Raw genomic sequence first — 13,589 nt, 5'->3', positions numbered from 1 at the left:
ATTTAGCTCTGTACTGAGCTATGTGATAGACGTTCAGGGTCATTATTAACAGAGGTGGAAGAGCGTAATTAATTACGGCAGCCAATCAGATACTGAAGGGCTGATTGATGACTCAGGGTGGATTTCTGCCAACGTACAGCTTAATCGTTAATAGATTTCTGACTACATCAGAGGCCGCTGTATTTCCTCGAATGACAGCTCCAGTTAACCCCTCCACGTCCCATTCTCTAGAACAAGGTGTATGATGGCCATACACTTATAGATTGCCACCCAATGTGGCAAAACAATTAACTCCTCCTGATCGGAATCAATTAAGAGAGGTATTGATTCCTACTTCCTATTCCCTGCTGGAATCTATTGAAAATCGATCTGCTATGTCTGGTAGGAATCAATAGCTCTCTGAATTGTACCGTAGCGTTGCATTGGGCCGTCGATCTATCGCCACTCTTGCCCGTCCCTGATTGAACTATATCTCCTGTCCTGTCTGTTCGATACTTTTGATCGATTTTAATCTATTTTTGGTTAGAATCAATCAAAATGTCTTCAGATGTTATGGGGAATCGATTCCCAGCTAGGTGATTGAACCTGTGTGGAATTGAACAGGAAGATCGATGTATGTATGGGCACCTTAAAGTAAATTTGTAGTGGTTTTTTAAAACAAAAATTGATACTTACCTATGGAGGGGGAGGCTCTGGGTCCTAAAGAGACTTCCCTTTTCCCTCACCGTCCCCTCGTTCCAACGCTGTCACCCCCGTTAGCTGTCTTTGACCAACTGGTCAAAAACAGCTCTGTCGGCCCTCGGGGGCCGTTGGAAGCGCCCGTGTCTTTGAGTGCTTCTGAAGATGGGCCACTTTGTACGGCGCGCGCGCTCACGCCTGCGCAGTACGGAGCGGTCCTGGTACAGTTGGTCATTGGGTGACTGGGGTTCAAATTCAGAAAAGGGGGTGGAGCCACAAACAGCCAATCAGATCTGTTTTATTTCAATGCAAATTATTAATGCCTAAGAACGCAAAGCTCACAAACTTGGTCATTGAGTAATTGAATAATTGTGTGTTAGGATTAGAAAAAGTGATCGCAGCCAACACCAGCCAAATACATACCCGGGCAACGCCGGGTCATCAGTGGGCAGAGACAAATATAAATTTCACTGGGAAAATGTAGACAGCAGCCATTCTTACACTGTTAATGGCAGGGTTCTCAAACTTTGCACAGTTGGTCACTGGGTGACTGAGATTAATATTTGGGAAAGTGGGTGGAGCCTATAAAAGCCAATCAAAATTCACCTATTGATTTTCAAGGGGAATATTTAATTGCTGCCATTCTTGCACTGTTAATGGCACAAGCCTCAAACCTGGTACAGTTGGCCATTGGGTGACTGGGGTTTAAATTCAGAAAAGGGGGTGGGGCCACAATCAGATTTGTTTCATTTCAATGCAAAATATTGATGCCAAAGACCGCAAAGCTCTCAAACAAGGTCATTGAGTAATTGTGTGTAAGCCCAATCTACACGATACGATTCTTTGTGCGATTCGATTACGATTCTATTTACGATTCAATTAAATCCGACATGTCCGATCCTGATTCGATTCAATTCGATTTGCCATTGCAAAAATCGTAAATTGAATCGTAATCAAATCGTATAAAGAATCGAATCTTGTAGATTGGGCTTTAGGGTTAGAAAAAGTGGGCGGAGCCAACACCTGCCAAATACATACCCGGGCAACGCCGGGCCATTAGCTAGTATAATAATAATGCTAAAAATTTAACAATAACTGTAATTAAAAAAAAAAAAAAACCATGACAAACGCAAAATGAATAAATATAATAACTGTAACAGTAAAAATTTTAGAACTATTAACTGTTAATAAACAGAATGCCAATCAGAATCCATAATAATGATAACAGCAACACCAGTAGTTATGCCAACTGTGACATACATTATAATAATATAGACAATCACAAGCATAATAATTATAAGCATATTGTTACTAAGTACAACGGTGGTAAATAACATAAGACATAAATTAGAAGGTAATAGTAACAGACTTGTAAAAAAAAGTAATAATAGTAACAACATGGCACTAAACAAAATAACAACAGCAGTAAATACAGTAACAATATCAAACAGCAGTCAACATAAAGCCAACTAAACGCAAGCATAACAAGAACAATTCCAAAGATAGTAAAAAAAAAAGCAAATGTATGAGAAACCTGACAGTAATAATAAACATGTTAACACCATTAAAGGACCACTATCGTAAAAACTGTAAATTTACACATACAAATAAGAAGTACATTTCTTCCAGAGTAAAATGAGCTGTAAATTACTTTTCTCCTATGTTGCTGCCACTTACAGTAGGTAGTAGAAATCTGACATTACCAACAGGTTTTGGACTGTTCCATCTCCTCATGGGGGATTCTCAGTCTTTATAAAGACACTTCCTGAAAAATATTTATACAAAGATGCTGGCTAGCCTCCCTACTCGCTGCACACTGATTTGGCATTTGGACAGAGCAACTGCCATTCATAAAATGCTTTTGAAAATAAAAAAAAACCCAGAGGAACTCCCATGAGGAGATGTACTAGTCCAAAAACTTGTCGATTCTGTCAGATTTCTACTATTTACTGTAAGTGACTGCAACATAGGAGAAAAGTAGTTTATGACTCAGTTGTACTTCTTATTTGAAACAAGCGAGTGATCGCGTGCAAACCTTCCTGTATCACGCGGAGTAATGCTTTGCGCGGCAGATCGCAGGATAACTGCTGTTATAGCAGTCATCATGCTTTAGTGAATCCAGCCCATGGTGTGGTGCGACTGTTCTGAATCGCACTGCACAATTTATTGTTGAAATCACCCTGCAAGAGACTGTGCCAACAGGGTGATTTGCATAGCTCCGCCCCCCCAGTAGTGTTGGGCGAACACCTGGATGTTCGGGTTCGGGCCGAACAGGCCGAACATGGGCCAGATGTTCGGCATGTTCGGCCCGAACGCCGAACTCAATGGGAGTCAATGGGACCCCCGAACATGCCCATTTTGGGGGCCCTATGGGGTCGCAGGCATAAGGGGGGAGCATGCCCCGGTCGCGGGGGGGGGGTCGGAAATTCCCCCCACCCCCTCCGCTAGCGCTCCCCCCTCTGCCCGCTTCCCCATACAAAAAGTTTAAATCAAGTTCAATAGTACCTGGGCTGGTGGCATTGGCTGGCAGTGGAGTGAGGAGGAGGAGGAGTCCGAATAGCAGAGTGACGTTGAGGCCGGGCAGCGGGCGGTTCAGCGCTAGTACCCTTGTGGTACTTCCGCCCTTTCTCTGACCTCACGTCCTCTGCGTGATGACGCATACGAGGGTACGCGTGATGCGTACCCTCGTATGCAGAGGACGTGAGGTCAGAGAAAGGGCGGAAGTACCACAAGGGTACTAGCGCTGAACCGCCCGCTGCCCGGCCTCAACGTCACTCTGCTACTCGGACTCCTCCTCCTCCTCCTCACTCCACTGCCAGCCAATGCCACCAGCCCAGGTACACTACTATTGAACTTGATTTAAACTTTTTTTATGGGGAAGCGGGCAGAGGGGGGAGCGCTAGCGGAGGGGGTGGGGGGAATTTCCGACCCCCCCCGCGATCGGGGCATGCTCCCCCCTTATGCCTGCGACCCCATAGGGGGGCCGTATTGCGGCCTGTTCGGCCGAACAGGGCCCTGTTCGCCCGAACAGGGGCCCTGTTCGGGGGCATACAGAAGTTCGGGGCGAACCCGAACTTAAAAGGCCGAACACCATCAGGTGTTCGGCCGAACTCGAACATCACCCGAACAGGGTGATGTTCTGCAGAACCCGAACAGTGGCGAACACTGTTCGCCCAACACTACCCCCCAGTCAGTGACGCACTCCCTGCTGCACAAGAAAGTACGTCACTGAGATTTGAATGATTGACGAATGCTTGCTGCCCGCTACTGCAGTGCAACAATCTAAATAAACCTTTTAGTTGCTATTGAATCCAATTGCATGTTGAGTGATAACGCTGAGCAATGCACTGCAGAGTCTGCAACGCCTCTGCATTGTCGGAAGCATTTCTATTGCATTGTGTCGTACCGCATGTAGTGTGGCCATTATCATAGAGACTAATGGTCACTGCGACGTGGGAGAAGCAGGGGAGCAGAGCAGGGATAAGGTCCTCCAGCACCAAAGGCTGAGACACCAAAGTGCGCCCCTCCATCCCTCCCACCCCAGCTGTCACTCACTGATTGCTATTAGACTAAGAGGGCCACAGGGCCCCCAACCTCCCCAACACCTTAATATCTAGTTATATGGCTTGCAGTCACTGCTATGTATCCCCTTTTCTTATTTCTTTCTGCTTCATACACAATTAGGAATGACAGCTGAATGAATTCTGCGCCCCCTCCTACCATGCGCCCTGAGGCTGGAGCCTCTCCTGCCTCTGCCTCGGCCCGGCCCTGCAGAAGAGTGTACAGTGATGTGCTGTGATCGTGGAAAAGAAGCCTAAAGGACAAATAACACAAAAAATGTTAACATTTAAAATTCCTACATACAAAATTTACATTTCTCCCAGAGTAAAATGCACTATAAATGACTTTTTTCCTATGTTGCTGTCACTTACAGTCAGTGGCGTACCTACCATACCTACCAGTGCTCACAGCATCGGGTGTATCCATGCCTAGGGGTGCCGCTGTGGTGCTCAGTCTTTTTCATAGTTTGGTCAACATTCGGGAAAAAAAGCAGCAGGCAGTGCAGGGGACTGTACTACTTCCTGCACTAGATGTAGCACCCCTCCCCCTTCCTGTCCTGTGGCCAATATGTTTCCTTTCTCTCTACACACAGCCTGCAGTGAGTGAATGTGCAGAGCAGCAGGGTGAGTAGAGAGAATGATTGCTGTGCTGCAGCTGGGACATTAGCAGGGAGAGGTGGCAGGATGTGTTTAGTGTTTCAGAAGTTATTAGTAGCCATGTGCGCTGGCTGATGTAATACCAGAGTGCCCTGAACTATTGATTATTTCTCCTGATCAGAGTAATTAATCAATAATGCAGGGCAGTCTGCTGTTTCAAAGCCAGTGATACAGGTGCTGACAGCCCACTTCTGTAGTGAGCAGAGAAGCAAGCTCCAGGAAATTTAGATTTGCTTAATTGCAAGTAATCTTACCTCTTTTCCCAGCTCCCCCTCCCGCCCTGTTGTCTTCCCCCATGACCCTTTCCTCTTTTCAGATCTTAGTGGCCTCTTTCAACAGCATGTCCCCGCCAAACAGCACTGGGGATGTCTGCAGTGCTGGTGAGAGTCCTTCCTGCCATTTCTCCTCTTCCACCAGGCTCTCTGTCTTTTGCCTCTACCTCTTTATCCCCCTATCCTCCTATGCACACCCCTTTTTCATATGTCCCCCTTTTCTCACTGTCATCAGAGGAGCTCACAATCTAATCCTACCATAGTCATAGTCTAATGTCCTACCATATTATTATTGTGTATTTATATAGCTCTGACATCTTCGACAGCACTGCATAGAGTACAGAGTTTCATAACGGTTAGCTCCATCCACATCCTGGCGACTCCTTTTCCCCAAAGATCCCCCAAATTAGCAACGACACGCTCGGCGCCCCAACCCTCCCATCAAAAAAATTGATTGTTGGGGGGGTAATGTAAATAATCAGCACCGGGTGTCAAATTCCCTAGGTACGCCACTGTTAACAGTAGGTAATGACATACAGTATCTTTCAGGTTTTGGACTATAAAAACAAGGTGCCTGGCTCTTCAACTGACCACATATGCTATTGCTCCGTTGTTATTGCCTGATGAAGCGGGATCAAACCTGCGAAACGCGTTGCATATTTGGAGTTCATAAATAAAATATATTGACTGTGTTTACTACAGTCGTTGTGTGTCTACTTGGAGGAGGTAAGTCCACCACTACCTCCTCTATTTACCAAGAATTTGGTTTTTAAGCTCATTTAGCTTCCTTTTATCCTTTTGGCGCCTCTGTTCTCCTGCAGGTTTTGGACTAGTCCATCTTAATGGTTCTCAGTTACTTCTTTATTTACAAAAGTTCTTACTACAATGCAGTTGCTACGTCTAGCTGCCAAAATAGTGTGAAAACGAGTAATATTTGTATAGACCATTTCCAGAAAGTGCTTTTGTGAATAATAAAGTGAATAATAAAGGCAATACTGAGAATCCCCCATCAGGAGATGGAGTAGTCAACTATGTCAGCTTTTTACTACCTACAGTAAGTGACAGCAGCATAGGAAATAGGTCATTTATAGACTATTTTACTATGGGAGAAATGTACATTTAATTTTTAATGATAGTGCTCCAGTAACATGACAAGCAGTAACTGCAGCAACAAACACAACTACTGATGTACCAGGAAGAAAAAATACTGCAGAATGAATGACAATAATGAGAATGTAATGAATGTACCTGTATGTCTTTTTTCAACCCGAATAACTATGTAACTATGATAACATATACATAACAAACATAACATAAGCTGTAGCAATAAGGTGTTGTGTGTGTGCTCTGCAGTAATCAATAACTTGACCAACTAAAAACCTGTGGAGCCAGAGCTTTTCGTCATGCTGCCTCTACCCTGTGGAATGCCTTGCCAAACTTAATCAAGACCGCTCCAACCCTGGAAACATTTAAGGCCCAGTTCACACTTGCTTAATAAGCGTACTCATTCGGGACGTTTTTTAAAGCTCTGCTTAAATGTAGGAAGCGGATCCTATGTTAAAAATAGGATCAGCTTCCACTAAAAAAAACTCGGATCAGTTCACTACGGAACGCGAGACGGAACGCAGAGTCCCAACTTGGCACATTTTCCCAGACTGGATGGAACAAGGTGTCCAATAAAAGCCTATGGGAACGGACAATATCCGTCCTCACCAGGCTAGTTGCCGCTCCCACGTCTCCCGTTTCATGATACTCACGTGTCCCGTTGTCCATCGTCAGCCGCTCGTTCCCTTCTAAACAGCCCGGTGGCCAGGGGATCTCCATTGGACTGCAAAAGACCAATTGGAATCCTCAGCATCAGGGAGAATTCTCATTGGTTCATGTTGGACCAATAAAAGTTCTCCCTGTTGCTAGGGAGACTTGGCCTGCTGCAGCCTATTGAGAGCCCCATGTTCCTGCCGGCCTCTGGGCTGTTAAATAGGGACTGATTGGCAGTGGCGGGACAGGTGACGTGATCGACGCAGGACATGCGGACACGGAACAGACAGGTTTAATTGTTGCAGACGGATGCAAAGCGGACGGAACGCATCTGCTCAAGTGTGAAACGGCCCTAGATCAAAACTGAAATGCCACCTGTTTAGTTTAGTACTGATCTGAGATAAGCCTATGCACTTTGAGTCCTACGGGAGAGAAGCACTTTACAAATGCTTTGTTGTTGTTGCAGTGATCATGTCAGAGCAAGCCCTAATGGCGCGAAGGGATCTGAGGATGAGGAAGAAGCAGGAGAGGCTGCAGAGGGTACAGAGGGTGGCAGAAATTGGCTCACTGACTGAGGAAGAGAAACAGCTCATCTCCATCCTACTAGAATCCAGCCGGAAACACTTTGACACCCACTTTGAGAACTTTAAGGGCTACAGGGTAAGTTCACCGTCTGCAAAGGGCAAGAAATCCATGACTTCCTGTTGTGACAGGAAGTGGACACATCTCCCCAACAAGAGGGTGAGTTCACAGTCTGCAGAGAGCAAGATCCCCATGACTTCCTGTCATGACAGGAAGTGGACACACCTCCAGAAACAAGAGGGTGAGTTCACAGTCTGCAGAGAGCAAGAACCCCTGACTTCCTGTTGTGACAGGAAGTGGATACATCTTCCCAACAAGAACAGAGACAACAACAAATCAGTCCGTTTGTAGAGTTACAGCCCAACTAAAGCCCAAATTGAAGAAGGCAAAATGTAAAAGCAGTCATGGTGTATAAAAGCAAAGTGCTGACCAGAATATCTTTTTAATGGCAGAAATATGCTTGGAAGTTGAACTGCGTTACAACTTGTTTCCTCTTCCCTTGGGCTGTAGCTGGTGGTCAGTCACGTGATCATGTTACACCAAAATCAAGGAGAGCCATGGATGCCAGACTACAATTTCCAGAAACCCAGCATTACAGCAAAAACTAACTTTGTAGAACACGAGATGTAGAAGTAGCACCTCATCTCTTCTAACAGGAAGTAACAAGCTCTGGAGGCGGGGCCAGGACAAGGTTCTCCACCACTAGGAGCAGAGAGATTCCAAAGTGCCCGCCCCCCATAGCCAGATGTGCCCCCAGTATTAGGTGGCCCCCCTCCCCAGGTTTGGATAGCCAGATGTCCCCCAGTATTAGGTAGTTCCCCCCCCCACACACACACACACCCAGTTGAAATAGGCAGAGAAGCCCCCAGTATCAGAAAGGGGATGCTGTAAGCCTGCAACATTAATGAAGATTCCCGGGCACAGAGGAGAGGTGAGAGGCACTTTTACAGCTCGGCCTGTGACTCTGCATCAGCCAGATGGGTGGTTGGGCGGCACGTGCGCCCAGAGACTGGTGCCACACTAGCCTCTGTCTTTGATTGGCCCTATCTAGAGGACTTAAAGGAGACCTCAAGAGGCCACAAAAATGTAGGTTTACTTACCTGGGACTTCTTCCAGCCCCTAGAAGTTATTTTGGTCCCTCGACCCAGCTCCAGTCCTCCCCAGGGTCCCCCTGGCAGCCTGTAAGGATTGCTGACCCCTTCCGTCCCCACGCAAGAACACGCCCACATCACCGGGAGCGTACTGCACAAGGCTGTACTGCAGGATTAGCAAAGTTGTATTGCATGAAAATGGACCAATCAAATTTTACCTCAGCAGGATTTCATTGGTTCATTTTCAAGCAGCATACATTTACATACAAAATTTGCTTAATGCGGCATCAACTTGAAATTATTTACATCTCATTGACCATCCCTAATTCTTACTAAAGTAGGAGGGGGGCAGATAGTGACCGCATTTCTCCTTACTAAGGAAGGTGGGGGTACAGATAGTGGCCGCACATCTTACTAAGGTTGGGGGGGGGGGGGGGGTGGAGCAGATTTTTAAACAGGCCTCACATCTTACTAAGGGCTGGGATGGAGTGAAAGCTAAGTGGGGGGCCTGTGAAATGTTTGTTTAATTGCAGTTATGTCCCTGGATGGGCCTCCCTGCTGGCTCTGCTGGCTATCATGGAGGATGGGAGTTGCAATATTTGGGGGGGGGGGGGAGGGGGGGCATCAAAGATTTGGTAGGGGCTCAGAGCTAGATTCAGCACTAGGCACACTAGGCATGAGCCTAGAGGCACCATTATGCTGAGAGGCGGCTCACCGTCCTGGATTTGCACTGATGAAACTACCCTTAGAGGAAAGTGAGCTGGATAGATACACCTAAGTTTATCTCTGAATTTGTGGGTTCACCGGAGGCTGGGGCAGTTCTTCCTTGAAGCAACGTGACTTCAGGGCGGCAACAATAAGAGGGCAGCAAGAGGCGGCTACCCTCCCCAAATGTCCCCCTCCTCGCACTCCCCGTCTCCCCCTCCCTAGATGCGCAGCACCGCTTCACTCACTTGCTCTAAGCAATGGGATTTCATACACCCATCCAACGTCCTGTATCCATGGCTACAGTGATGCCTCATGTGACCTGTTACGTGCTGTCGGGTCACATGAGGCGTCGCTGTAGATGCTATGCAAGGAGGTGCAGCACATACCCGGCATCCTGGAGATCAGATGCTGAGGGCCAGCAGGGAGGAGATGCTATGGGAGGAGGTGCAGCACATACCTGGCATCCTGGGGATCAGATGCTGAGGGTCAGCAAGGAAGAGATGCTATGGGAGGAGGTGCAGCACATACCCGGCATCCTGGAGATCAGATGCTGAGAGCCAGCAGGGAGGAGATTCCTGTGGGTGGGCTTCCTCACAATATATTGCTTCAGAAGGCAAAAAGTCTAGAACTGGCCCTATCCGGAGGGCGGAGTTGAGGGTGCCAGAACTTCTGTGCCTGTAGGCTCCCAAGGTATAAATCCAGCCCTGGGTAGGGGCCTTCATGTTTTTTACTTAGGCCTCTGGTCCCAGGGACAGGAAGAACTAGGCATTTCCATGGCATCTTTCTGGACATGAAACCTAACCTGATCATAAATGGTTTGTCAGTTCCACAGAACAGGATCCAGTCCAGAACTATATCTACCATCTGTTTAATAACCTGTTAATCATCAGAACTGGAAAAACCTTCCAGGCCAGATAAGAGTTCAGTGCTCAGCGTGCCAGCAGAAAGTCAATACGTGATATACTTTGTGGTGGCACTATCTCTACCCATCATCCACATGGTGTCATTTCCTCAGATGACCTCTCTATCTCCTGTGCTTGCCCAATATCTCCAATCTATCATGTACCACCCGTTCTGCGTCACCATAAGTTGACTGTTGGCTGAGGCAGAGAGTGCAAACATTATAATGTGAACCCAGTACACAGCTACATGGCAGTAAAATCAACTAGCTAAGGTCCATAATGTTACTTATTAACAGATGGCCGGGAGATAACCTGACAACGGGCACTGCATCAAAATGCCATATGCCGCACCAAAAATGCATTTAAAGGGAACCAGAGACGAAGCACCCTTGTGTATTTTACCATATATATCAGTAAGAACATTAGAGAAAACACCATGCTCTCTGTTTCATCCTCACTGCTAAAAGTGTCTGTTATCGGCTGTGATAAGAATCCCGGACTGAGCATTCAGTCTGGCTTTGCCGGGAATGATTATTGCTGAGTCATTATAGCAGAGCCACAAGGGGGCAGGCTTGGGCTTGAAAAGACACCAGAGAAGACAGGTTACTCGGCGATAATCTTTCCATAGCAAAGCTAGACTGAGTGCTCAGTCGGGGATTCTTATCAGAGGTGATAACAGTCAGATTAAACAGGGAACAATGAAACTAAGAGCAGATTAGGTGTTTACTGTCATGTTCCCACTGATTTATAAGGTAAAATACAAGAGGGTGCTTCATCTCTGGTTCTCTTTAACCCTATTGTGTGTACAGCATGTTTGCAACACTGAAGACTGGGTGGAGGCCACAGGAGCTGGTACAGCCACAATTTGGATTCCAAAAGCTCTAGGCTATGTAAAGTCAATAGAGGTGAACCCAAGTGATTGCAATCTCCCGAAATCGCAATTGTGGGTCCTGCAGTATTTTTGGAGCGGTTGCGCTTCAATACAAAGTACAGGATCATTGCAAAATGGCTTTGCAGTAGCTGTACAACAGGGATTTTGCAGCAATTTTACCAACCACTAACCATCCACCCCTTCACCCTTGAATGCAGCATTTCACAAGAAACAGGCTCTTTTCATAGTGTAACCCACCGTCTGTTTACAGATACAGCCAATAATGGTAAGGGTTAGATGGGACGATGCATGCAGGTCGGACTCCAAAGGCCAGTACGACAATGAAGAGCTGATGGAAGAAGTCACGCCTCCAGATGGTTTCAGAGAACTCCCTCATTTTGCAGATATAAGCACCTACATGATCCAGCAGGTCATCAAGTTTGCCAAGCACATCCCGTCATTTCGGTGAGAAGCAGTTGGTGTCACCCACCACTGATGAATTCTATATAATCTAACAAAATGGAAATACTGGGCTCTGAGAGACTGATGTCACCATTATCATCAGGGCCTGTTCAAGACACAACAGGGCCCTGGGGCAAAATTAAGCTGGAGGGCCCCCCAACCTTCCATCCTGCAGTATATTTAACAGTTAATATATAATAGCAAATATATCGGCGCCAAGGGACAATGGAACCGCCGCTGAGAAGAACAATGTCCAAAAGGTCAGAAGTCAGGCATACATCAAAGGTCAGCGCAGGTTTAGAAAGTCATTATATGTAGGGAATGATAAATTCTTCACCGCAATATATCAAATGCTCAGAGGTAGGTATCCGCCAAACATCAAAACTAGAAAAGGCTTACCAGCTCCCAACAACCCACATTATAAGGTTGTAAAATGGCTCAGGTCACAGATAACGTCCAGGGAACATCAGACGTCGTGAAGATCCAGTGGACATCCGTATGGAGGTAAAATTTCAGGAATTTATATAGGAAAACAAAAACGGCAATATCTAAGTGTAACCTGTTTATTTAGATAAAATTTCTTTAAAAGGCAGTAGATATAAAAACAATAACTCACATACGGGGCCCATAAACAGGGAACCCCGGAAGATTAGAGCGCATGTAATGGTCAATCGTAGATCAATAGACAATGGTGCCGCCTGTTACCTTCCCGACTGGTTTCGCAGTCTTGCGTCATCAGGTCTCTCTGATGATGCAAGACTGCGAAACCGGTCGGGAAGGTAACAGGCGGCACCATTGTCTATTGATTTATCATTCCCTACATATAATGACTTCTAAACCTGCGCTGACCTTTGACATATTTAACAGTTGTTGAAGGAGGAGTAAAGGTGGCCAAACACCATACCATTTTTTAAATATCTGTTCAATTTAACCTTCTTGGCGGTAACCCCGAACGTAGTTCGGGGTAAGCCGCCGGAGGGTGCCGCTCAGGCCCTGCTGGGCCGATTTGTTTAATTTTTTTTTTGCTGGACGCAGCTAGCACTTTGCTAGCTGCGCCAGCACCCTGATCGCCGCCGCCGCGCGCCCGATCGCCGCTATATGGTGCGGCGCGCGGCCCCCCCCCCCCCAGACCCCGTGCGCTGCCTGGCCAATCAGTGCCAGGCAGCGCCGAGGGGTGGCCCGGGACTCCCAATGACGACCCGACGTCAGTGACGTCATTCCGCCCCGTCGCCATGGCGATGGGGGAAGCCCTCCAGGAAATCCCGTTCTTTGAACGGGATTTCCTGATCGGAGATCGCCGAAGGCGATCGAAGAGGGCGGGGGGATGCCGCTGAGCAGCGGCTATCATGTAGCGAGCCCTGGGCTCGCTACATGATATAGAAAAAAAAAATAAAAAAAAAACTGCCGCGCTGCCTCCTGGCGTATTTTTTTATACCGCCAGGAGGGTTAATAATTGCAATACATTTTTCTAAAGGTGGCCACACACGACACAATAAAATGATCCGATTTTTCGGCAATTCGATAGAAACGATCGGATCTCCCGAAAAAATCGAAAGCTTTTTTTTCATTCGACTGAAAAATCCGATCGGATTTCCCGGTTTTTTTCGATTTTTATCTATCCGGAATGCCAGATATTTTTCTTCAATTTCTCTAAAGATTGTATGGTGTGTGTTAGATTGTCAATTTATTAATATACACACCCATGCAATTTTCTCAGAGTTTCCAATCATTTTTATCATAATTGGGGAAAAATTGAACATAGGTGTGTGGTACATTGGTCATATTTTTGAAATGTTACAATCAGTCAGAAAAATTGATTGCAATTCTTAAATTGAACAGATATTTAAAAAATTGTATGGTGTGTGGCCACCTTAACTGAATGTAACATTTTAAAAAATCTGACCAATGTACCACACACGTATGTTACATTTTCCCCCAATTATGATAAAAATGATTGGAAACTCTGACAAAATTGCTAGGGTATGTATATTAATAAACTGACAATCTAACACACACCATACAATCTTTAGAAAGATTGAAGAAAAATA

General features: G+C 46.2%; 2 protein-coding genes across 5 annotated transcripts in view; one reads left to right on the top strand and one right to left on the bottom strand.

Annotated features, from left to right (window-relative positions):
- LOC137532059 (nuclear receptor subfamily 1 group I member 3-like) overlaps positions 1-13,589 on the top strand; it is an 87,972-nt gene that overhangs the window by 61,202 nt on the left and 13,181 nt on the right. For all 4 annotated transcript variants that reach the window (XM_068252184.1, XM_068252185.1, XM_068252183.1 and 1 more), the window contains exons 4-5: positions 7,392-7,585; positions 11,351-11,544. In XM_068252184.1, coding sequence (XP_068108285.1) covers positions 7,392-7,585; positions 11,351-11,544 — 388 coding nt within the window. The remainder of the gene's footprint in view (positions 1-7,391; positions 7,586-11,350; positions 11,545-13,589) is intronic.
- The window catches only part of TOMM40L (translocase of outer mitochondrial membrane 40 like), an 86,322-nt gene continuing 77,066 nt past the window's right edge, over positions 4,334-13,589 (bottom strand). Inside the window, exon 9 of the mRNA XM_068252192.1 lies at positions 4,334-4,492. Within this exon, the coding sequence (XP_068108293.1) occupies positions 4,349-4,492 (144 nt within the window). The 3' untranslated portion in view covers positions 4,334-4,348. The remainder of the gene's footprint in view (positions 4,493-13,589) is intronic.

Source organism: Hyperolius riggenbachi, chromosome 9 (genome assembly GCF_040937935.1).
Source record: "Hyperolius riggenbachi isolate aHypRig1 chromosome 9, aHypRig1.pri, whole genome shotgun sequence".
In the NCBI taxonomy this organism is placed as follows: Eukaryota; Metazoa; Chordata; class Amphibia; order Anura; family Hyperoliidae; genus Hyperolius; species Hyperolius riggenbachi.
The sequence above is the reverse complement of the archived record's forward strand: the minus strand, read 5'-3'. Positions and strand labels throughout refer to the sequence as shown.